At 40.8% G+C, this 27,146-nt stretch overlaps 1 protein-coding gene across 7 annotated transcripts in view; it reads right to left on the minus strand.

Annotated features, from left to right (window-relative positions):
• The window catches only part of LOC122533350 (serine/threonine-protein kinase MARK2-like), a 71,805-nt gene that overhangs the window by 42,181 nt on the left and 2,478 nt on the right, over positions 1-27,146 (minus strand). For 5 of the 7 annotated variants that reach the window (XM_043662984.1, XM_043662980.1, XM_043662983.1 and 2 more), the window contains exon 2: positions 23,153-23,295. In XM_043662984.1, the coding sequence (XP_043518919.1) occupies positions 23,153-23,227 (75 nt within the window). In that variant the 5' untranslated portion in view covers positions 23,228-23,295. Of the gene's footprint in view, positions 1-2,735; positions 3,528-8,641; positions 9,031-23,152; positions 23,296-27,146 lie in introns of those variants that run through there. The other 2 variants (XM_043662979.1, XM_043662973.1) reach the window with 2 other exon arrangements.

Below are 27,146 nucleotides of genomic sequence, written 5' to 3' on the forward strand. Positions count from 1 at the left end.
CAGTGACTCACGAAAGGAATAATTCGGGGAATTTTTTTTTATAGAACATGCGACACGTGAGATTGTAACATGTTATTTGAAATTTGATTAACACAACTGTAACGAAGTCAATTGGAAAATGTATACAAAAGAAATACAAGATATTTATCGCAAACTTATGCACTGAGTAATGAATTATTTCAGCGAGTGAATCATCTCAAGTATATGCTAAAAGTTTTCGCTATAATCTCTAAGAATATTAATATAATAGCTCGTTCAAAGCATACATTCTCTAGATCTGTTTCAAACTTGATTCACATAATCAGTTGAGTCTCGCTCCGGTGTTAATAGTGAATAATTTCAAAATGTTTCGCACAATACACGTATCCCTCCCTCACCCCAAAAGAAATTCCTACAAACTACAATTACGCGAGCAATTGCAAGTTACACGCCTCTGTCAGATCTTACAAGATACGACGAAACGATTCAACAAAATGAAGACACGGATAAGTATTAATAGACATCTCGAGAGACATCTACGTATGTACGAGTCTCCGCGAAGACAAACGCAGACTCCTACGATAGATTAGATATCGAGAATTTATTTCTCGATTATTATGTAAGCGTGACGCAAGCGTTTTTTTTTTTTTTTTTTCCCAATAGAAGAGCTGGATAACGCGAAGCGAATACATTTTCATTCGCGGCGATAGTTGTTCGTCTCCTTTTAAAACGAGCATCGATCGATCGATCCGATCGGCCGCTTTACCAGCACGACCTAACGTGAGACGCGTTCGAGAGGAGCTCCTGTTCGAGACAAAGGAGCGTTTCACCAGCCCGATACACCTACGTGAATTTTCATTGTTTTGCCACGAAGGAAGTAATTATCACGGTTGGAGGTTACAGATGCACGACCATCCACCGTGAGACACGCTCGAAACTGATGACACGTACGAAGAGCCGACGAGTACCAAGTCGCTTCGCGACGTCTCTGCCCATCGTAACCGACCTTTTGCGACTCGTATATATTCGAAGGGCAATTAAGCTCCAGTCCAATTATGCTGTTGACGACTGGCAGCTGGTTCGCGGGGACCTTCTTTACAATACCCGTTCAACAAGATCCACAAAGACGGTTCGTCGAAAACTCGCTGCGACATGCCTGCGCGATCGAACGCGAGAACGTCGTCCTCTTTGTTTCGAGCTTTTGTCCTTCGTCATACCGAGTCTTTCTCTTTTTTTTTTCTTTTTTCCTCCTCCCCAAGCTCGATCGTACATTACTTTCAAACGGCGAAGATTCGTGGTCTGGGTGAAATCATCGATTCGTATTCGTTGCGTAAGCGTCGACGATATTCTCGGTATCTCGTCATTGGACAACGGAAAGAAACTACAAATCGGTAGTTGGCGAAGAAGTTGGTCGCAAACGCGATTACGTAAACGGGTGAATCGACCGAGTCGGGAACGAATCGCGCTGCGACGAACGAAACATCGACCCGATCGATTACGCGGAAAAATTTATACAGACGGATGTGGAAACGACACGACGAGGGCCCTCGAGCCAACGCTGGACGGATAAAACCGGTGGAAAGAAAGAGACGACGAACGTCGAGAATGTTCACAGTCGTGAAGAGGCGAGGTTTCCGCGAGTAAAACGCTCTCGGCTCGCGAAGATAGCTGCTTCATGTATCGCTTAGATACAGGGAGAGATATTCGGAGTGTGGTACTCGCAGACGCGTTGAGAGAGCAAAGCTTCGTTCGCAGGAAGTTCCACATACGATTGACAGAAAACAAAATATTGACTGTAGAAATTGATTCGATGCTTTTAAACGTTATTCCCTACAATTAATAACAATTGATCTATTTATTAGAGGATCAAGGAGCGAACGAACGCGTCAGAAACTAAATGTTTAATAAAGGCGAATGAATTCCTAATTCATTCTATATCTCTTCCTGTTCAATATTAAACTTTTGATAATTTTGAAGTTACATATCTGTTCTAAATCGAAACATTTACATTGGGATTTCAAATCAGTCTTAAGCATCGAGTGACATTACCTCAAGTATTTTCCGCATTTCGATTAAAGAAAAATGCTACACGTCGTAAAAGAGACAAAGGATGTCATTTGCTCCTTTGTTCGAAAGGTACAATCAACTCACGTTGATTGAAGTATTTTCTTATTTGGCGGATATACATTTTAAAAAATTAAATGAGGTTCGTCGTATCAAAACTAATCAAAACTAACCATCTTCTTTCAGAGATGGGATTTCTTAGATATATTTCTCGCAGATATGGAAGAAAGTTATCGAAAGTAATGGAGAATCTTTTGATTGGAAAATGTACTACATTACTGTAAATATGCATACGTATTTTGTAATATACGTATAGTATGTTTATATTATAATATGCATATTACATTTAACATATTTTTGTATATTTCGTACAAAATGCACATATAAAATGTACAAATGTACACGTTTCATACATTTTGTACATATATCTTTTACAAATGTACGAAACATTTCATTGTCCCAGATGATTAATTCAAAAATTAACTTTTACACCCAATAACAATTCCAAATATAAGTTATACAGGCAAACGTTGGTACCAATAATTCGTCTGTATCGATTTCTATTTTATCCACGTGCGCGAACAACGTACGCAGATTGCAGGTTAAACGTCAGACTGGACGAGGCGCTCGAAGAATCATACCGCGAGAAAGATTTTTCCCCGAAAACGACGCGACGTTAACGTTTCTCTTACCTGAAGTCTGACGCGCAGCCTGGAATGCCGCCTGGCGTAACTGTTTCTGCTCGAGTGTTGCTCGAAAGACGGCGGTACAGGGGGTTGAGATCTCCTTGCTGTTGGGTCGTTCGCGTTGTTCGTCTTGTTCCTCACGATGGCGAGATTATTCGCGCGATTTCCGTTCGCCGTTTGCACGATCGACGCGGCGTTCGAGGACGGCGCGTCCCGGTGGCTTTTCGTCCGACGAAGCAAACGGCGCACCGTGTTTTTCACGGTGGCGGCCAGGTGGGTACCACCACCGCCTCCACCGCCGCCGCCGCCGCCGCCGCCACCGCGTTCACCAGTCTCGTTGGACGTTTTGTACTCGACCATTTTCGCTCTGACAGTAGGAGCAGGTGCCACTTTGTGACTACCCGTCTCCGTCACGTACATTCCAGCCACGTTGTCCACCTGAGGCGCGATATTCCCCACTTTTCTTTTTGTTCCTTTTCTTTCTTTCTTTCTGAAATCTCTCCCCCGCGAACGGTATATATGTCCGGCCGAGATTCGCTGCCCCTCGATGCACTCCCTTCACAGAAATTCACACAACTCGTCGACGCCGAGCAACGAGTGAGCTCACGATCGTGTATCTCGACGATACACCGATTAAAAGTGGAACGATCCTTTAATGTTCTTCGCCGCGGGAACCATCGATTCGTGGGCTGGTTCGTTCGAATCGTCAACGCGTGCGACTACGAAGTTGGAGTCTCGTGAATTTCGAGGAATCGAATCAGGCTATTCTTTGTCGCACGTTTATCGGCGTGGTGCTATCTACCGGAAGGAGAAGAGAAATAACCGCGTGCAACTTGACTTTGCTTTCATTTTTCCACTGGGCTGTTGCCGATCGGACAGCGAAACGAAGCGACCGTGAGCGCGAATTCGAATGCAGGTATGAATCTGTACGGGGAGCAGGTGTGTCGCCAGATTGGCGCAGCAGGTGGAGAATTCAAGAACTTGTTCCTTAAGGATACTTTAAATTTCGACATGCACAACGAACGAGCGAGAGTCACACGAGCGGTTTTTGTTCCAAAGTCTACCGTCTGTCAAACGGCGACCACCACCATCGAAACGATCGGATTACCTTTGCAAAATCGTGAAAGAAAATCCCCGATTACAAGATAATTCGTATTCGATTGTATCAGGTTGGTGCGTGTGAAATGTCGTTTGTCCGAGATTTGAATTTGACGAGCCACTCTATTAACTCTTGCTCAACTCTTGTTTGCCCCGTGACTACGATCAAGGACACTTGAAATAATTATTAATTGAATTTATTTGTTGCAGGCTCAAAGAGGATAACGTATATTACGATATGATACGTTGAACAAGCATATCGAAAGATACGTGTTTAAAAATAAATTCATCGTGGAGAGTGAACTTCAGAAAAGAGAACAGACGATAAAGCAACGTACAGAGAATACGAAAAGATTACGTGCTGCAACGAAAACATTGATTAAATAGGAAAACACAGATTGTCATGTGTATACTCTGTATTTTATACTTGTTCAGTATACTTAAATAATTAATGAAACTTACTGTTGAAGCGCATTCAGACTCTTCGATATAAATTTACTAAAAACATTGAAACTGCGAAATGTTGAAGACAGAGAGAACAATGTACCAATTTATAATAACGCCAGAAGCTTTAAATATTACGCTATATCTGTGAAGAAACCACAGTGGCGTTAAAATTCCATCTGATAAAACATTCCACATGCACCAATCTAATAGGAAGTTGGAAGAACGGACGGGCGATAACGAGAATCAACGTTGAATCCCTTGATTTTATCAAACAGAGTACACTGTCTTTCGAACCATGTCCCAATACCGTTACCGCGACTCTGACGAGCAAACCTCGTCGTGTCTTTGCTCTTTGTCACGCGTCGATGATAATGGAAACTTTTGCGAAGTGAACGCAACCGCTCCGAGATTACGCGATTCGAGCGTTGTTTCAGTTCAACGTCAGGCATTAATCGACTAAAATTTGTTATTCCATCGACCGATCAATGTTCATGTTAATATGTATTAAATTCGTCGAAACATTACTAACTGCTGATCGTCAATTATTTAATTGTTACAGCTGTTACATCGAACTTAATTGCAATTTTGTCGGCGTACGAAATTGTAATAAAAGTATGTGATGAAATTGTACTAAAGATATACTTTGAAAGCGAAATCTACACTTTAGAATTAAATCGAATTTAATACAAATGAAACACATCCCTGACACTGTCAATATATATATATATATATATAGTTGCAAGTCCGATTAAGTTTCTTTTATTTATTAATTGCGATTGGAAAAATTTAATCGTCCATCGTCGATTAATCTTTTTTTTTTTCTGCCCAATTCTGTTCCAGTTACTACATCGTAAATGCTGAACAATCGACTCGTCGAACAACACAGAGGATACATCTTCCTTGCTTTCTGAAGAAGGACAAACGGCGAATGACGTTAGATTCGTAAAGCAGAGTCCGATAATCCGACAAGCCGACTTTGTCTTCGATCTATTACTTAATCGTCTATCTAAATTACGTAATCCATTCGATCGTGGCTAACCCCTTTCTAACGTAATAGAGGATTATATCGGATGAAGAAGATATTCTCTGCCTAAGAATCGGAATTCATTGATACCAATCGAACATAAAAACATGCGTAACGCAATAATTATTCAACGAACAATAGATTTTATAAATTTACAAGTTACTGAACAATTTGAATAAATCGAGACGATTTAGACTAAAAATGAGACTTTTGATCATTCGCGATCGCGAATCTGCAATCTCAATTTCATTACTGTCTTTCATTATTCTCTAAATAATTTTCGATTATTTTATAGTTTCGTCTTGTTAACCATTTGACACACGATTGCATAGAATGTTCAAGCGTTTTTCTTTCTCGAGAAATTCTTTCAACATTCATTAAACGAGCCCTACGTTTTACAGTTGGCGCAATTAATATCTCGTTTGGTCTGCTTCGAATGTAAGTACAAAGTTTGTTATTTGTCAAAGAGTCCAAATTTCGGCTCATCACTCGATAACATTTGTTACGCATATATGTTATTAATTTTTCTTGTGAATTAAAATGAATATAATCAAGCTACAGTAATTTTAATATTGTAATGATCATTTTGATCAAAATGAGCAAGTATCCGATGACTTATGGCAGAGTACGTTCCTTCAACTGTGATCGACAAACCCAATATTAAACACGTTTTGACGCGTGTTTGGCAAATTCGAGTTCCTTCCATGCCTATATCCTAAAGACCTTAAGCTATTTTAAAGGTACCTATCGAATTTTTACAAGAAATTCCCCTTGAGAACACCAAAATCCATGTACCTCTCTATTTAGATTCGTTCTAGCTCGTCATCGACGTCTGCACGACGTCTTGCCTGGAGCCTCGTAGAACTAACGCGAGAATCAACGCTCTCGAGAACGAGTATTATTGTTGTCGATCGCGCACCGAGAAGAGGTCATTTGCCCCCCCCCCCCCCCTACTTCCGAAAGATTTATTTATTCTCGGCTAAATCGATCGATTTGTCGATCATTCGATCAAGCTCCAACTCTTGCTCAAACTCGTTTGCCACTCGTATCACACGGAATCCGCGTTTCGACTTCACCAAGTGAGAATCGACACCAAACGCGGGCACACTCGGGGGGGATTTCAAGGGTGTTCTCGATTTTTGCGCGATCGACGCGAGTAGCTCCTGTCGCGAACACACTTCGGCCGGAACTATGCGACTACGAGATTTCAGAAAGACACAGCCAGACAAACAGACGAACTATGGAAACAGACGGAGAGCGGTGGGGGAGAGATAGGAGTGGAAGGAGAGCCAGGAGGGAAAGAGAACGAGAGAGAGCGCGCACCCGACTTCCTAATGTCGTTAAGTTAAACGAATTAGGCCAGTTCTCCGATATATACACCCGGACAAGTACGTAACCTTAGGCTGTGCAGCCTATTGGAGTGAATCGCGGATCGCGAGTTGAGTCTATGACGCATGATCTGACCACGAGGTGCTCTTGGTCGCGTAATCATTTCCAACGAGCCAGCGGATGGTTTACGATTTTCACGCGACTCGCACGCGCATGGTGAACAACGACGACAACAATAACAACGTTGACATAATCAACGACGACGCGCAAACGCATTCCATCTCGTCGAGTGAAATACATTATACGCGTTTAATCTGAATCCAGCTCTGACGACGGCTACGACTACCACTGATCATAACTATTCGGATGTTACGCGCTCGGCGAGCATTACGAGCTTAGAGAGCATAGAAGGATTGCCCTTGACCTGGCTTATTCTTGTAAAGTATTCAATGGATAGATACGCTCTCTGTCTGATATGATTTTTGAGAGAGTCGACGTTACAGCTACCAACAGGGCAAAATTTGGAGAGAAAAGAAAATTATATTCCAAATGCCTAGTAAAATGTTAAAATGATTTCAGTTTAAATTTTTACGTAGATAACAGACCTAGATATCAGATGATTATGTTTTGTAATTGAAGTGGTTGCTGCAATAAGAAGACAGTTCCACTTTTGGTTATTTTAATAAATCAACAAGGAAAAAAACAAATAAAAATGAGATACTTTTTAAAAAACTAACAGATAATAATATTTCATCACCATGCTTATTGCTTGAAGCTTTTTACATCATATGAAAGATCATGTTTTTTTGATTGAAATGGGACAGTGTTTCTTAATCTATCATGTATGTAAACGATACACATTTTACTATAGAATGAAATAAAGAATTTGAAATGCAGATCATTTTTTAAATATATTAGTAATATTATAATTTGAAATATATTGTGTATATATATAAAATTATATATATTACATATTATTATTGTACATAACATATTACAATTCATATATCCTCATATTGTAATATATATGATATTCATATATAATTATACAGTACATAATATATATTTATTATCTAGAAGGGATGAAGAAACACCGATATATAACAAAAAACATAAAAAATGGAGCCGTCTTCTTCCTGCTGCAATAAATAAAAAAAAATGGACACGAGAATTCACGTTGAGAATCGTTCTTGGTCGACCGGACCACTCGGTCAACGTAATAATAAGTATACGCGCGGCTCGCTGTTTAGGCGAACGAGAGAGTATCGGTAGAAAGACCGGTTCGACTAGATTCCACGTCGAAAGTGCGAACATTCGCACCGTGCGGCACGGGGTGCATTTTCGCGTCGCCGCGAAACGTCCGAAATCCCGGAGTTTCGTCTCATCGAACTTCGCGAGAAAACGAAACTTCTGCAGGGAATAGCTGTGACCGAACGACGATGGCCAAACCTGTTGCATCAGCGGGACAGCGAATTAAAAGGCGACGGTGTATAGCGCGCAACCAAGCGTACCAACCAATCGCGCAATGTCACCGATCGTTACTCGCGTCACGCGTTTCTTTGTTGTTCCCTGCTCGCGCGAAACTTTCGATCGGCGATCTCGCCGGTCGACGAGTCACGAGCGATAATGTAAATTCCCCCCGTGATCGATGCGTGCAAATATCGATTAAAAAAAAAAAAAAAAAAAAAAAAAGAGGATGAAAATTGCTTGCTAGAGAAAGCAACGAACTCGATGTTAGCCGAGGGCATTTTAGGCCAAATCGGTCTAATGTGTCAACGTCACTGTATCGAGCGGTTGCCGTACAGTTATCGTCGATACGATTAACGTTCCCGACTCGTTCTATCGGCATGCTAATCGCGCTGACTGACTTACAACTTCGAACAGTTCCGTTCGTAACAGGAATTTCCCGGGAGACGATTTTTCGAACCGATCGCTTCGTTTTCGTCTTTGGAATTTTCGGGATTTGGAATTAGAATGGAACGGCACGACGAAGGGAAAGAGACACGACGTGTACCTTGAAGAAACTTGTTCACCTTCCTTCGAGCACAGCATCTCGAGCAACACGGCAACGAGACGAGGAACGTTCTCAAAGACGAGTAGTTCTCACACAGTCGACACACGCGTTTGCAAGTTGATTTCGATTTGCGTATATTTCTTTTTTTTTTAAAGAGACACGAAACGAGGAGTCGAAGAGCTGTCGCGTCGCGTTGCCACGTGGTTTTTCGCTCGCGTTCGCCGCGTATCGGTCGAATAATCGAACGGAAGAGCGACGACTCGCGTCGAGCAAATCACGATCGACGCCCGAACCGAATCAACGGGGAATTGACAAACGAGTCGAGCGAGTATGCTGCTCGATCGCGAGTCTCTTGCTAACTGAGCGTGGAACGGCCGTGACGGAGACACGCGAGCTCCGCTCGACCCGAGCTCTTTCGTTACTGGATCTTACACCGCCGATGCATACACACACTCACTCTCTCTCTCTCTCTCTCTCTCCCCCTCCCCCTTTCACGATCGGTCTCTGTCCTTCTGGCACGCATCTTTCTCTCTGCTGCTCCTTCTCTCTCTCTCTCTCTTTCTATCACTCGTCTCTTGTCCACGCGCACCAACCAATGTATCCGATGCAATGCATAAACGCGAGTGTCGTCACTTGTTACTACAAATCGCCGATGAGTATTTTTCTTCGATCGAGAGAGACTTTCTCTCGTTTCGGAGAAGTTCGTCAGTGGTCGAAAAAGCATTTTCAGAGGGCAGTGATGCGTACGATCCCTTGAGTCGAGAGTTGTCGAAGGGTAAAGGGGAATATTCATTTTTCTGCTCTTCAATGTTCAGTCTACTACTGAATTATTGTACAGACAAATTGGAAAAGCTTAAAACGATTGGATTGTGGATTTTCATAAAAATTCATATTTTCCACGAAGATAATTAAAACAGCGGGATCCGGTTAGAAGACCGATTCATCTACCAAATATTGTAATCGGTGTTCCACTTTGAGGATTTTATATATTTTTGTACAGTACGCGCGTTCTGTGCACTTTTTGTTGTCTTCATATTTTCCACAAACGATAAAAATCTATTCATTAGAGATTTAAAAAAGATAACGTGTCACGATATATCAAAAGGTGCTGATATAGTATTAATTCGCTGTTCTTAAAAAATATAAAGACGATGTAGAAGAAATACAAAAACTAAGAACGCAGAATATCAGTACCAGTAAAGATATTATACGCTTCTCGTTTGGCGTTAAATTCACAGACTTTTGGAAAGGTTGAACCTAACAAACAATTCTCTCTCTGCAAATTCATTAAATGTTTTCTTTTACCAGCAAACTAAAATAAATCTATTATTAATATTTAGAGATTCATTAAATTCATTTCAATAGCTTCAAGTTGAACAGCGTCTTCGACTTTAAATTAATTTTAAACCATCAACCGCCGTGCTTAATTTTTTTTAAATTTTCGCTTGGGCACTTATCCATGAACAAATTGGAACAAACAATATTAGAACGCAGATAATACGAGAAACTAATTTAAACAATATTAAAGTTAAAAATGAACAAACGAGTCACGTATTCTCGACAGAGCTATTTCGCGACATTCCTCGCTCTCCCCCCCTCGCTCCCATCGAGTTTCGATACCGATTGATCCATCATCCAGAGACGAGACATCGGCCGTGTAAGTATCGATAGCGTTTAACCGGCCGGCTAGCCAGTGAGGTCACTAACAAGCGCGCTTATGACTTCAACGACACGGCCCTCTTTCATGCACCGTGCGTTTACCCTGGTCACGTACAACACCGTTGAACGTGCATGCATTTCTGCGTGCATCGGATGCCGCCGCTTGAATAGAAATTAAACAGACGGTACCGCGCCTAGATGCGTTCGTTGTGCAACGAATACATTTAAAGCGAACCAACACGCAAGAGGACGAGAGAGAGAGAGAGAGATGGTTGGAAAGCGGGAGAGGCCGTTTGAAGCGTGTAGAGGAGATAACATAGAGTACGGAGGATAGGGATTAAGTTCAACGCGTACACGCGAGAGATCGAACCCAACAACGATGATGTTCAACGGTATGTACCGCTTTGACATTTGTACGAATCGAACCGATTCGAAATCTGAAAGTTTTTGCTCAAGCTTGTAATATTGCAAGTTATAAATCCCGTGTTTAAGATCGTCACGTGAATTGTTTTTATCTTTTCGGTTTTTTTTTTTTTTTTTTTTTTTTTTTTTTTTCGAAAATTACGCAACCAAGCCGGAGTAAATAATTTCAAAGAGAGATTAAAATGTCATACAGCGATGGTCCATAAATTTGATTTGTCACTCGCTTACAATGCGTTGAAATGTGTTTTTATCAGTACAGAGATAATACTTCTCGATGTGTGTTTCGCGTGGTCTCGATTTTATTTAAACAAACGCTGTGTATTCGTAAAAGTGCTTGCAACGTTCTTCGAATCTAGCGTCAATTGTACTCACTGCATACTCGGTCCCATCACTAGCAGCGACACAGAGAGTCGGAGGTCCATTAAATTAATTGACTTTGGGACTGGGAGCATGGTATAAGATGCACGGAACGAGCCTCCCGAGAATCGGCCCGTGGCTAAAAAGTTTAATGTCAAGGTAAACCGGTTTGACTTTTACGTGTTTCTTTAATCACTTTGTTCCGTTTTTTTTTTTTTTTTTTTTTTTNTTTTTTTCAATACCGCGGTTTCTTTTTCATTTTCCTATCCTCGACACGCTAGAGGAAACTAGATGGATCGATCTATCGATATAGCGCACTCGATAACGCCGCGAAAAAAAGATTCGATTCTTACAGCGGTGAAGTTTGGGGTCAGTACGTTCAACGGTCTCTCAAGTTTCTCGACCCGAAGAAGTCCGCGGGCGCATCCAGCATAGAAAGCGAACTCTGTGCAACGGTACCCAAGTCGATAGATCGTGAAAGCGAGTGAGAGAGAGAGAGAGAGAGAGAGAGAACGGTTATCGATTCCCGAGTAACCGTCAGCTTCGCGTACGCATCCTTGACACGATCTGCTTACACGCGTATCTAGATATCGACCTAGTTAATCGGTCGGCTTGTGCCATTTGCTACGGTGAGCCGAGCGCGAGGGAGGAAATTTTATTTTAAACGTGTAAAATGCAACGCGCGTTGAGATGAGGCGCGAGATCGCCGATCCACCGATCGATATATCGTGAAATTGTAAGTTTGTGAAACTAAGCCTCGGGAAATTGCGCGGAACTATCAATTTTTTAACAACGAATTGACCTTTTCTGTAGGACACATGTGACACATGTGAACTTATGTAACGACACAGAATGAATCTTCTCGTGTGGAGTCTTTTTAGAGCTACCAAATAGAACTATTAAATTGGCCAATTTGTAATTTCTGCCAGGCATTTTTATAGGTGTAAAACAGTGTGTCTCTAAAAATTTAAATAATTTTTCGTAGAATATATGAACAAAAGCTCGTATATACTCTCCATTGTATTATAAAGTTTCTCCAATTTTTGGATTTCAATGTCTCTGATAGTGAATTTTATGCTTTAATCGTTGGTAATTAAAGTATTAAAGAGTCTCCCTGCGAGTTAGATTAGATTATAGATACGTATACTGTAAGTATTTTGACACTTCCAAATATGCAAAATAATAATTATTTAATCTAACTTTCGTCCCTGATCTTAACTGATTAATTGCATATTATGTAAAATGGATAATATAAAAGATGTATCTATTAATTTAAATACTTCAGTCGTGGATCTTTACAAGAATATATACTAAGATACTAACAGAAGAATTGTACCTACTAATAAGAAGGAAATAGATGAATATTTAAGTGGTTTTAGCTACAATAGGTTTGTATAAGTTTCTATGAAAGTTTCTATAAGTATCAAGTACTCGTTACGTATATATTCGTTGCGAATCATTTGGGCCCAGTTATTGCAAGAAGCAAAGAAATAATGGTACAGAAACATTTATTCCTCCATTATAAAAGTTCAAAAATGTAACAACCCGTGTTGATCTTTTAATCGAATTTCGTCAACAGTTCAAACATTTATGGATATATATATATATATATATTTTTCCTGCAATTACTAATAAATTACACTCATAGTTAATAGTTTAAATGTTGAGCTCATTTCACTCTGTTTCTCTACTTTCTCAACGCTATACATTTGCCCATATATTTTGTATTTCTATCTTACACGATCGCCCGTATCCCCTCATCTTTGTACATAACTGAATCATCAGCAACAGTATGTTAATAAATTACGTTAAAATTGAATTAAACTTTCGTACTTACAGAAAGTAGATGTGTTCATTAAACCGATTCTCCAGTTCTATTCCCTCTGACTCACTCGCGATTACCGGCAGCCGACCGATTAAATCTCAACCTTTTCCTTCCAAGTTCACCGCGAGTCATAGTCAATTCCAACAAGAGAGTGACGCAACGTCGACGTCATCCTTTCTATTAACGTCACTTCGACCAACAAAAAGAGGTCTCCGGGCTCCGTCGACTTCTCGTTTTCGTTCCTCCTTGAAAACTTTGCCCCTTTCCTTCGATCGACGAAGGAAATGATAAAAGAACAAAAATAACTTCCCACCAGGCCGAGGAATGGGGTAAGGTTTCGCGAAGAAGACCCTTATACTTTGTAAAAGATTAACACTTTTCGTAGGAACCCCGTGCGACACGGATATTATTATTCTCCACACACGTGCCGCGTGTATTTAACCTTCGATTTATCGATCCCCCCCAAACTCGTATAATCAATGCAAAGTGGGTGATGCGCGCGTCCTTGGCATTGCATTAAGAATAGAAGCACAGTTTCTCCCAGGGGAATTAGACGTTTAGGAGCCACCTGGACGAGAAAGTGAAGGACGACGATCGTAACGCATTCCACGTTATTAAAAACGTGTGGGAAAATTTTGTCGACGAGGTTGTGACTCATCGCGGAACTCCGGTTTTTCTTCTCGCCTGGCTGCTGGGGAGGCAAGTTCCTTGCTCTTGGAAAGCGAAGCACCGTTTGAGAAAAGCGCGAAGTTACGCGCGTTACTTCAAGGGCGAAGCACGAACTTTTACTCTTAACAGCAGTTAAGAGCGTGTACTTTCAAGGACGATACGATCGAAGAGCACCACCTCGTCGATCTCTTGTTGCACGTTCGCGCTCGTTCGAGCTAAATGACCCACCGCCCAACACCGACCTTCTCTTCCGTTCTCCTTTCTCACGTATTCTTTTATGCGAGAAACACGTAACGTAGGTACTTGCTCGTTATAGCGTACACCCTTGCAGCGTACGTTTTCCCCGAGATATTCGTAAATAGCAGGGCAAACGACACGCGTCGATATTATGGCACCGTTTTCGTCTCGATCGTAACTACGCAGTTCTATCTCGAGATATTCTACATATAGAATGTCACTCGAATGTTATCCGAGTGCCTCTATCATCAAACAGAAGCAAGCCAAAAATTACAAATTTGGTAGATTACAAATTTGTAGCATACCCTGCAATTAATAACCGACTCCTTCGTCGAATGACAATCTTCTACGAAATATCTTTTTAGGGCTTACGTTCTAGTTACAAAATATGGCAGTTGAACGTACGAGTCTTGTGATCTAAAAAACAAATCGAGGCACTCTTTTTTTCTGTTCTACTTAAATCGCGTCTGTATAGAGAGAAACGAAGATATTGTTTCGTTGTTTCACGCGCAAAAATACAAATTATGCCGAGAGTAAACACGTGTAGTATATCCTCGAGTATCTATCCTTCGTTCATCCGAACATCTAAACAGGCCAGTGACAGTTCCAATCTCAACGTAATGATATCGAGAGTAGGAAGCTAGTGGAACACGGTTGCGTAACTCCGGGAGCGACATAACCATGAAAGAAAGGTTTTCTAAAGCGCAGGTTCCTTTTAACGAGCCACTTGTCCGCGAGAGGGAGGAGGAGAGAAAGAGGGAGGGCAGACACTTTAGGAAGATTGAAATGCAACATGCAAACGACACACGACGAACACGAGTCTGTGCAACGTTTGCTATTCCCATCAACGATCAGCGCCAAGATCAAACTCGAAGAGGAGGAGGAGGACGAGACACGCGAGACACGTCTATAGCCGAGCTCAAGTCGAGTTGATCACTCGACGGTTGCTTTTGTCCCCTGATCTCGTCGATATTCGATTAATCTGCAAAAAACTTGTGTACCCCTGCTAGTGTGAATCAAGAGCGATGCCCAAAGTGACACGAAATCGCGTACAAGCTACTTTCGAGGGTATTGTTCCTAGCTATCGAGGGATCAGCGATAAAATGGTTCCGCACGTTCTCCCATCCTGGGGAAGATGATGACGATATGTCGGTGTCTGAATGTCTTTATATCCTTCTGCTGTGTAACTGATTTGTAATTCTTTACTCTTAATGTGTTTTAATGTCGCAACGATCCTTTGAATTATATAACATCGTGATAGGAATTATAGTCTCATGATTTGGAGTCCTATAGAATTAACTCGATTCAAATTGAAGATTAATAGATCGAAATTATATATAATTTAGAATAATGTTTACTGAAGACTGAGGAGAAAATCGTAACGTAAGGAGTTGATTAATTGCTAAAGAAAAGGTGAAAACTGGTACGATAAACGAGAACGAGAATAATTAAATCTACAGTTTTTAACTCCGAATCACCGTGTCTACATATTACGTGTATATCACGTGAAAAATTCTAGATATAATTATTCTTTTGTTCCCGTGTAATTTTAATTATTCTATCTCTTGTCATAATTACAAGTATACCTATATATTTTAAGCGTTACATTTTTGCTTCCTCGTTGTTAAAAATCCATGAAAAAATGACTATTATTAAGATACACACACGTATCGTACATTACTTTCGGAGAAAAAGAATTTACTTCTCGCAGAAACAGTAAAAAATATTTGCGAAGCGTGTGAAAAAGATATTATGTAAAATCCACACGTGTCAAAATTGGCTCCAAAAAATTTCGTTTTGCAGATTTTTGCTCTTTCACGTGAAATCGTTCTCTGCCACGATCAAATTTGAGTTTGTCAATGTCCGCGTGTTCATTAAACGAATGTTATTGTAACAAATGAGCGTAAATTTGTCGAAATGGAGGCGAATGAGCATTCGTTCGTTTAGCGTTCTGAATGACAAGGCGACAATTACTGTAAATCGTTGAATTACAATTAAAAAACTTGCATCGATGTCAAGTGGAATTTATTTGCGCGCCAACTTCTCGTTCAATGGATTGACCATGTCAAGATCTTTTTAACTTCAGGTGGTGTTTTCTGACTTCGTTCGAACATCGAAGGCTCCGAGCTTGCCTCGATTGGTAGAATCGGGGTTCTCGCAAAAAGTGAAACGCGGTCACGCACGTCGCGCAACACGAACGTTTTCTTTTCTTCCACGGGCGAAATCGCAAAGACGACTTTTTCCCTCGCGATGAAAATCTAGGATGAAGAAGATGCTTCAGTATGGTCGAGAGAAAACCTTCAGGTCCCAAGGTTTCTCGATCGTTGCTGATCTACTTTCTCAATTCGGTGAAATGCTTATATCATCAAACGCAAGATTCGACGTATTTTCCAGAAATTTGAACGATTATTCGTAAAATGCACGAACAAACGTTTGTGTCCTTTCTTTCATCAACCAACTCACTTCTATTCCTTGCACTTTTATTTCTCCGACATTAGTTTTACGCTTTAGTCGCTCGCGTTCAATTTACTGAAGCACAGGCGTTACGTAAAAACACTTTTACACAAATGTAAAATATTTTACATAATTTTGCGTAAAAGCCTTTAAAAATAGATAACAAAGTGTAGAAAGATGTTGCAATAGTCTTGCAAAAAGCGCTGTGACATAAGACTTTCGTAGACTTTATGACGATCGTAATTTTTTTTCATATCGCCTAACTGAAGTGAAAAACAAATGCACTCTGTGTTACTCGTGTAGTTCGGCACAATTACCGAGATAATTGACAATTTTAAACGCGCAAGCATCTGCCAGCAATTACCAGAGAGTGAATTTGTTCACGATGCCAGAATAAACGATCGTAGACTCGTTGACTCGCGACAGCGAGGCGCATGACTTTTTTCAGACTGACTAATTAAAATTATAGACGCGAAATACGCAACGATGGCTTGTGATGCAGCGAACAGCGAGACACGGAGAGCCGGCTTCGTAGGTGGAGATCGACGTGGAAACAATTGACTGAGAGTCGAGACAGCGAACTCGAGGGAGAGCCGACCGAACGAGGACAATTATTCCTCGATAAATGACCGCTGCTGCCATTTATGGAGTTCGCCTGACCAACCAATTGTCTCGCGTTATTTTGTGAAGTAACGAGCGAAAACGCGTCGGTCTCGAGAATCTGGAGAAACAACGAGTTATTCGATCTTGTTATTCGGATCATAACGTGTGTTGTTACTCCAAAAAACCGCTGTGTTCACCTTTGTTCTCTCGAGCATGGCGGATTTGTTTAACGTTCCCGAAAACTTTCATCGACGGACGTCCGAGAAGGAGAAAACTTTACACAGTGAATGCCACGGTTCTCGTTCGATACCAGCGAAGCCAACAAAGTGCATCGTCAATCTCTCTTTTGTCTCTCCCTCCCCGTCTCAGGCTCTTCGACCATTATACGGATTCGAGCGGAAAGACAACGCTCGCCATCTGGCGTTAGCCGTGTCAAGCGACTTTAAAACTCTATCGATGTCCTGCCTGTCGTATACTCACTATTTAAAAATTGAATCGCAACACAAAACTTGCATGAGTATGTATACACGTTCGGATATGTTTATGAAAAAGCAAAAAAGAGTCTCTTGTTATTCATTTCGTTGACCTCTTGGCTGTAATGCCGTTTTTAACAGTGCGTGTATTCGACATTGTGTCGGCGGAACGACGCGATGACGATTATACTCGTCAGACACAGACTATGTGTAGCTGTTGTAAAATTAAATTAAATTACAAGGAAATAATACTAGTTTCTTTTTCGAAAAAATCAACAATTTTATTGTTTAACTTAATTAATATTGATTAATAATTAATGATAATTAATATTAATAGCAAGAAAATATTTAGAAACGATGTAAAAAGAATTAGTCAAGTCTAGTTTAAAAATATTCCAAAATGTCTAAAATTTACAAATATGTTTTATTTCCCGCGAAAAATTTAATTCGCGTAACAAATTGTAATTAATTTTCTCGCGTGACGAGTATGCTCGTCATTACGCAAGAAATTGCCATTTCTTCATGACGAGTTATATTTGTCATTCACAGCCAAGAGCATAAAAGAACGTACTTAGCAGAATTTTTCAGATCTACCCTGATTATATTAATATCGTCAACAATTTCCTGCCTGTAGAAAATCATCGACATTGTTTCAAGTTATTCGTCCTACAATATCTTCTATTTCATTCTATTCAATTTGAACGCAATATATTTTCTGTATTATTCATAAAGTCCTTTTTACCACAATGTAATTTATTGTCCATATTTGTTCTTCCAAAAGTTATAAATCTGTACCCATTACCTAGACACTTCAAGGCGAGACCGAAGATTTCTAACTACAATGAGGTTACAATTATGACCGTAAAATTCGTGCCCTTTTTATGCGCCTCGAGTCTAATAAATTTATGCTGAATACTCTCCAATAACGACTTTACTTGTTGAATAGAGGAGGCTAAATAGGGATATAGGTCTAACTGGGGATGTACAGTGAAAGACAAAAGTGAATACACACCTCGAAAGCACGAAATTTGTCTATTATTACCTTGATTTTCCATTAGCTCATTGGAGATCGTAATAGAGAAATAATTAGTTCAGATCATTAATTACTATATTTTCGCGATACGCTTCGGCTCTCGATCTTGTCAAAAAAATTTGTGAATCTGACAATTTAGTTTTTGTAACTAGACTTGCAGATAAATTCGATTTAATTTTTAAACTATCGAATCTATTTATTTTAATAACATTAATAGAAATTAATGTTTTAACAATTTTCCGACTCTCGAAACCATCTCAAAAACATTATTGCGTTTGATAATATTTACAAGACTTTTCATAGTTTTATATTTCTTATCTTCGTATGTTCGAAATACTATAAATATCAGATAAACATTAGATACTGCTATATTATTGTCTCTCAGTCTTTTTAATACACTCCATTAATAAAAGTGAATAATATAAACGATATACTCCATAATGCTCCTCACTTTTGTACATATATACATTTTTGACTCTCACTATACAGATTGTACAAACCTCAATCTCTCCACCTCCATTTTTGTTAGGTGTACACTCATTTTTGACTCTCGCTGTATACCTGTATAAACTGCTTCGATCGTTTCAATGTTACCGAAGTGTTTAAAGCAACGTTCCGCAAAATGAAGAGGGGAAGCTTTTGTTTGCCAGCCAAGTGAAGAGGATTACCAGAGACGCGAGACGCGCGTGCCACGGTAATACGCGTCAGGGTCTGCGGCGAATTGGCGAAATGCCGTGAACTAAATTCACACTTAACGAATAATTATAACGAGTACGTTTAAGAAAGTGGCTAAAGTTAGGCATCAGCTAGTGAGCATCAGAGTTCGCGGTCAATCGGATTTGCGCGATTCAAGGTGAACCGATAACCCCGTCGGGTCGAAAACGAGAACACATCGATATATAGTTCCTCTCACGAACGAATCTACAGGTAATCGCGATCTCAATCCCGATTCCTGGCAACGTTTCCCTCTATTCTTTTTTTTTTGATTATACGTACATAATTGTGCATTAAGTTGGTGCAGACAAAACGTCGTACATTTTCAGATGAAACTTTTTAATAGCACGTAACTATCTCGCAACGTTTATTTAATCTCTCTTCGTTTACAGACAGAACGATCAGATTCTTTGCAATAAGAAAATAGTTGATCGTACAAGTTGAAAATTAGAAGAATATCTATGTTACATTGAAACAATTCCCTTGCAATTTTATATATTTTTCCAAATAGTTTCATTAACTTTAAATGAAATTATTACAAGTCATTTTGAAATGAATCGCACGCCCATTCTCATGCAAAAAAAAAAAAAAAATTAACCGAACATTCAGGAATAGTCTGTATTTATTATAAATTTTCTTGAATATATGCGGTTTATAATAAATTTCCTGTTTTTTTTTTTTTTTTTTGATACGATTCTTAATTGACGACGATATCAACTTGTCAAATTCAAACTTCAAATGAACGATACATTTCGTACGCGCCAATCTAATAGACAGTTCAAAAACACACCCCTGCCGTCGGTCCAACGTCGCGGAAGCTGGTTTAGCTGGTTCGACTCGTTGCTTCGAGAAACGAGGACAATCGGAGACAGTGTTCGGGGTGTTACGAGAGAAAAACTGGACGACGATTTAAAGCTTTGCGGACCGCTTCCTCCACGATATCCGGAAGGAGGTGAAGAACGAGTCCGGAGAGCGATCGCTCGATCGATCCGACTTCTCGTCGCCCGGTATTGGCCAGCTGAAATTCAGCTCAACGACCAATTATCAACGCCAACGACTAAGCACGTCGGTGATGTGTGCACTTTGTCGACGAAAAGAGAGACACTTGGATGGTTGAAAGCCAAAGGAGAGACAGAAAGGAAGAGAAAGAGAGAGAGAGAGAGAGAGAGAGAATAAAGAGGGGGAAAAAAAAGAATGACAGTGACAGAGTGTCACGCAAGGCGAATTAAACTCGACTGGTGTACGACCTTTGTAAACGAGTCAGCGTCCATACAATTCTGACCGACGCATTGTCCCGATTGTCGCCGCGATTCGACGAGCCGGTAATGCTAAACATACCCGTCGAATTCTTTAGAAAATTTGGTTTCGCACAAAATTCCCCTACCCACCCCGATCCCCTTTCCAGGTTAGCTAAAACTTTTAATCGAAGAAGACGACTTATTGTTAGGTAAGACGATTGTTAGGTCGAACAACGTTAAGGAGAGACGACGGCGCTTGGACGATTCGAGAGGATGGTACGACCCGTTTGAAATACAAGAAGTCGTCATTGACGGCGTCGACTACGCCCAGATCGCTCGAAAATAACGTGTCGGTGTCTCGCGGCGTTGAATTTGGCGCGGTACGACCGCTGGGCCCAGTCTCACCCCCGATGACTAATGGTCTTCTATAACCTCTCAATGTTTCTCCAAGTACGAACCTGGGGTTAAACTAAACGAGTACCTGTTTCCCTTCTTCAAAATAACATTGTTATTACTACGAATTCATTACATACCCTTATTTTTTCATACAATTGCCTGTACTTTTACTAGGTCTCTCCCCTCCGCCCCCCCCCCCATAATTATCAGTCAAGTTAAATAGTGATAAATTCAATGTTCGTCGGACGAAGGTTATCGCTGATCGATCAGAGTGTGAGATTTTCATTGAAAACGTCAACAGCCATAAAGCCTTGAAGACGCGTGAAATTCGTTAGTACTGTACTGTGTTCGTTGGTATTATACAAGCAAAAGAAGGATGCAAAACTCGACAGCGTGGCGCGGATCAACACACCGGATGTACGAGGATTTCGGCTGTTTAATCGGCGTGTCGTCGTACCGTACTACCGAATACGTACTCACTGACGAAACCACGTACGCTCGGAGAGCCCTATTCAAGATCTGCGTTAAAGGACGTTAGCCCGGCAGCATTGGACGCGATCGAGAAAGCATTAAACCGATCGTTTCGGTATACGCATACGAAACGAAGACGTGAAAGCTCGGCCGGGTCGACCAGAGCTGCTCGGGAATAAAGAACGTTCGCCGGCTACTACCGAGAGAAAATTCGAAAGCAACCAGTCGTGAAAACCTGTTCAGCCGAGTCATCAGGTATATCGTTGCTCGTGCCCTGATCCCGTGAGGACGGAACTGCAGCTAATCGAGCGATGGAAAGAAAAAAAAAGAAAAAAAAAGAAATGGAATACTCGAATACGCGTTACGTTTGAGATAATTTTTCGAATCGGATCAACCAACGTTTCGGTTTTCCGCGAAATTTCTATCGCAAGTAGAAACGCGGGTCTTTTGATCTCTTTATGATCGTTTGGGTTCTCGATCATGTATTTTTTTTTTTCATTGAGAAGTGTTACACGTTAGTACACTGCTGATACCTCGAACCGTTAACCAAAGACGTCACGAAGCACCTTTCAATTACGCGTCCGTCACAATAGAGCAACATTACCAAACGTACGACGATTACGTTCAGAGGTTGACGTGACAACCATACTCCTTTTGGTGCCAACAGCGATGAAAGAAACACTTCGAATCGATTCGAATTTGTATTATCTTCATTTCGTATTCAGATAAAATGAACGTTAAGTTATTATTTATTGTAATATATAACAGCATATATATATATATATATAGTTTTATTAAACTCATTTATTCTGAAATAAGTATTTTTTAATACTAATGTAAATATTTATTATAAATATTATACAATATAATATTTAACTTCCAATGCTTAAATCTTTTACTTTAGATCCCGACTATTGCTAATTACAGAATCTATATATTCATAGATATTTCAAGTTCTTAAACTTTAATTAATTGCTGAATCTGGTTTCATCTTCTTGTAATCAATAATATTTAAAATCAGGCAATACCGATGTTCTGCGTTCTTAGTCTTTATACTTCTTTACACTGAATTCTTTAGAACAAATTAGTATTATATTATTTCATTATAATACGACACTGTGGCTACAAATCCAAATCACTTTCCGTATAATCTGGAGTTTGAAACTCTTCGAACGTCTTGATAAGTCTCAAGTCCTGGAAATCTTGATCGCCTTCAAAATCTTAAGATCTATTCGGATTTTATGGATTTTCTTCGATATTTATATTTTATAATATATTCGTAGCAAATTTTATAATTTTATATTCGTTGATATTAAATACTCCTCGCCTCACCTATCAAAACCCTACATCGCAACTTTCAAAACTTTCAAGACATTCAAAACGATCAGGCCTTTCAAGGCTACAGCGACGATCAAGATTTTCAAGACTTGAAGTTTCGAATCGATTCGAATTTTCGTCGGATATACAGACTCGAGGTGATTTGAAGTGTCTCAGACCACTGTCTTATCTTTTATCGATTCTACTTGCAACTCGACAAGTCGAGTTTTCTTGGTCGAGCTGTGCGATTTTGTTTTTTTTCTTTCCGCAGACGTAACGCCTTCCTCCAAACGTAATCGTTCAACCTTCAACCATACCCTTAACACGTTTTGCGTGACAAGGCACATTATCGATCGACGAAGCGGCTATCGTGTTTGTTCCTGTGCAATTCCCTTTTCTTTTCGAACAGGAAAATAAAAGAAACAGAAAAACGAAAAAATAAAACACGAACGTACGATCCGATAGAGGGGCATTCCCGGCATTTTCAAGCCCCTTTTCGTACGCTTCGAAGCAACGTGTCCGCAAAGGTCTCGAACGAGCACGATCTTTTTGGAGAACACGGCCAGCCGTTTCGTCCTCGAAAGAACAGTTACGATGACACGAGCGTAACGGGCTTGGCGTTCCTTATGTTTTCGTACTTACTTTGGAGTTTGTGACGTGGTCGGCCGGCACTGATTCTGGAACGGTTTGCAAAGTGCTCCGCATACTAGCGGACATTGTAGGCCAGCCAGTTTCACTGCCTCAAACCCTCCAACGCTTCGACGATGCACCCTCTCCCCCTACGCCTGAAACAAAATGTTTGAACCAACGATCAGAATCTTTCATTTTTTATATTTTTTTTATTTTTTTTTTTTTTGGTATGTGACATTCGTCGAAAATGTACAGCAGAACTCCGTTTGTTGCTCGAGCCAAATGTTTGACCGATACGCGGTTAAATAAACTCTCGCTGGTCATATCCATTTATTCGAACCTAAACTCCTATCGTACGAGGAGAAGAATCAATCGACTTCTATTATATGAACCATTATGAACTATAACGTGTGTACATCATACACCATGTGTATGATACAACAATTTGATATACATTCAATTGAAGGACGAACAATTTGTCTCTCGATAAATTATAATATAGAGGTATAATATAAACGGAGTTCTATTGCAGCTCTTTAATTCGAAAGGAACAGCTGTTCTCACGACTAACGACGATCATCAATGACCACCATTCCCGTCTAATAACGCGCATCTGGTCTACCGATTATCGTCCGACTGTTCTTTATTAATAACTTGGCGGACCGAGCACGTTCGTTTCAAATGGTAACGAGTCTAACGCACCTGCTCCGTCGCGGCGCGTGCGTTTCTCTCATCGTGAATCCGTGGATGCTCGGGGGTTCTACACGCTGCACCCAGGATTCGAACGTGGATCGCACGAAAGCAGATGCTTTCCGTTTGTCGACAACGTTGCCGATCGCCTTGATGCACGTGACTGAAAAACGGAGCTTCTTCGACTCCTTTCGCTAAGTTCGCAAAGTTCAGGCTCGAGATCGTTCGCGATAGTAATCTTTCGTCCAGTGAGCGCGAAAAATCGTTCGTCGATAATTTCGAGGTTCGATCTACGTGTCTTTCTCTTCAAGAGCAGTTTCCTTCTCTTTGAATCTACCAACCATTTACTGATAATTCGCTGATCTTAATCTATTACACTTGCTGAATTTTAATGCACCGGAAGGGGAAACTAGGCACTCGTAAGTCTTTCACTCGCGACTATACTAGTCAACTAGATCAACAAAGTTTACACCTCAGCGAATTTCCTCTATGCGGTAAATTGGATTTTCTTTTTATCAGTTTCCTGAATTCTTAATCTTTTGAGTGCTCGTTAAAATGATCAAAAATATAAGTTTAATACTAAACGAGACTGTACACCTACTTTTTAGTATATTTATTTATTTTATCAAAATCTGTGATCCCCTTCGTACCTCTAATATAAATAAATAAATTATTTTAAGCATCTCAAGTTATCTATACGGGAAGTATAAAAGTACGGAACGTTCAAAGTATTAAGACTAATGTATATAAAGCTATTGCCTTACAATATATCACAATGTATGTCCACAATTTTGTCTAATGTAATTTTGCTTATTTTATCTCTAACTTTAATTTCGCTCGTCCGTAGTTGAATTAACATTTGCCCCTGCTACACTTTTCTCATTATTCTCTACAAAGACGGGGCTCTGCGTATTTGTATATCTAAACGAACAAATGGATCTTTTCGGACGGAAAGATCCGACCTTCCACGATTTGACACGCGAACGAGCACGTGAATCCTGTTGAATTAAGTCACCCGTAGAAACGGACCTGCACAGGTAGGCGAGAGAGTGAATCATACCTCGCTACCGACTGCACATCGGAATGTAACATCGGGCCAACTTTGGCTCTTGCCTGTCTGATCCGCGGTAAAAGTCTCGCGCTTTGTGTTTACACATACAGTGATCGTGCAATCAGAGCGAACGAAACGCCGGAAAATAGGAAAATTGCGTGCGAACGTATCGACTAGGGGAAAGCGGCAAGGAGAAAACGACAAACATTCGCGCGTTTCAAATAAACGCTTCCATCGCGTGTCTCCTCGGATGGAATCAACACTCTTCAGGGGAAGGGGTTGACAGGGTAATAAGAAACAGAAGGAAGTTTGCAAAAAGCGTAATTTGTGGTGTTGGTAGTACTCTCGCTTTGGCTTAAGTTTCGACGTAAATCCACGTTGTGAAATTTGTGATTAAGAATGCAGAACATTCTGAGTCACAGAAAAATAAGTAGAATTCGCGAATTTTTTTAAGTAGCTACTAGATGGAAAGTTGCAATTTTCTGCAGATATATAATTATGATTTTCAGCCCTGTATTATCAATTTTTTTTTCCTTTTCTTAATATTCAACAAGATGGAGTTGTTTATGAAATTCGAAATTATATGTCGATTATTAATTGCTACGATGGAAAAGGGCTACAATATTTCCGGTAAAAAAAGCCCTACATTATGAAAACCAATAGTTTTGTTTCACATCAGGCATACAAGAACAATCCACGTTCTAATAGTTAAGTGAATATCCCTTTTCAAGGACTGAATGTTTCAAAAACACTGCAAGTTCTCATTTCAATAATTACCAATGGAGAAAAAATTCGCGAAACATTCAAGTTTTGCTCCATTCCAAATCATCGCTGCGCGAGACGATACGTGACGAAACTATCCTGCGTTGACATCGATCGGCGAATGAATTTTTCAACGTTCGCTGCGCAACGCGCACCCCTTATCGATATCACGAAACATAAAATGCGAGAGCAGCATCGACACGACTGACTTTCGTCGACTGATCGGCTACTTTACGACACAAAAGCTGCAAACCGACAGCTCCGACAGAGATAGACAATATTAAGAATATTTATACGCCTAACTATCCTAAGTATCCACCGGCTGGCGTCGGCTACATCGGAGATCTGTCAGCGGGGCGCGAGTCCGAGCGGACGAGAAACAGGTGTTTCGAAGATAGTCTTGTTCGGCGGACACCTGCAGAACATTTCCAGCTAATAATAGAATCAACGAGAGCGAGAGTGCGCGAATCGGTGGCGGATCACCGGATTGCGTTCGCGTTCACGCGGCTCCGAGGAAAAATTCAATTGGAAATTTCGCGGCGAACGACGAGGCGCGTGCGCCGGTATAGACTCGCGGTTGTTTGTCGTGTGTGTTGCTGTTTATTCGGGAGATCTCGTTCGTCAGAAGCTGCATCCACGTAAAGCCACGCGAAAGATCGTCGCGAAAGTGGGTCGAAGTAGGAGCGCCGTCGGTCGAAATTAGGTTCTAGACCATCCCTACGAACTGGGTCAGCGGCACACGCGCAGCGTGTTCGAGAGGCGAACAGCCGCAAAACTATACTCCGAAATCGTCGCGGCCGGCCACACCGCCCGCCCCTTTCGCGGTTATCTTTGCGCGCAAATCGCTTCGAGCTCCGAAAATCCAGCCGAGCCAAACCGAACCGAACTGAACTGAACCGAACCGAATCGAACTCGGTCGTTCGCACTCGACCGAGTGAGGGAAAGAAAAAAAAAAAAAAAAAAAACGTTTCCTACTTCGATTCAGCGATTTCGCGAATTACGAGGAGAGTTTCCCCATATGTTTGTTTGCCTCGCTTTGTTGTTTCGTCTTTCCGTTAATTGCAGCGCGCTGGCCACGGACCACGCGCTCTATTACATAAACTCGCGAACCAGGGTTCCATAACGTAATCCAAGAATAAATTGTTGGCTAACAAGTAACGACTAACGCTCTCATATCTCTTTCCTCTCTCTCTCTCTCACCTTCTACCTACCTAACTACAATACCTATCCATCTATTTCCTTCGTTTCGGGAGACATAAAGTTCGCCGATCGATCGAGAAAAGAAATGGCAACGAGACAAACGTGAGGCGAAACGGTGTAAACTTCGACGATAAACGCCAGGCTATTCAACAACAAAACCCACCGATATTTAACCGACGATCGTGCACGCACAGACGTAAATACACAGACACGGTGTATAGAGACAGGTCGGAAGGGACACGACCAACGAGAGACGAAATGCCAAGCTTTTTCACGCATCGAGCGTGTTTGCCTTTCAAGAAA

This window comes from Frieseomelitta varia, unplaced genomic scaffold (genome assembly GCF_011392965.1).
Source record: "Frieseomelitta varia isolate USP_RPSP 00005682 unplaced genomic scaffold, Fvar_1.2 scaffold_520, whole genome shotgun sequence".
In the NCBI taxonomy this organism is placed as follows: Eukaryota; Metazoa; Arthropoda; class Insecta; order Hymenoptera; family Apidae; genus Frieseomelitta; species Frieseomelitta varia.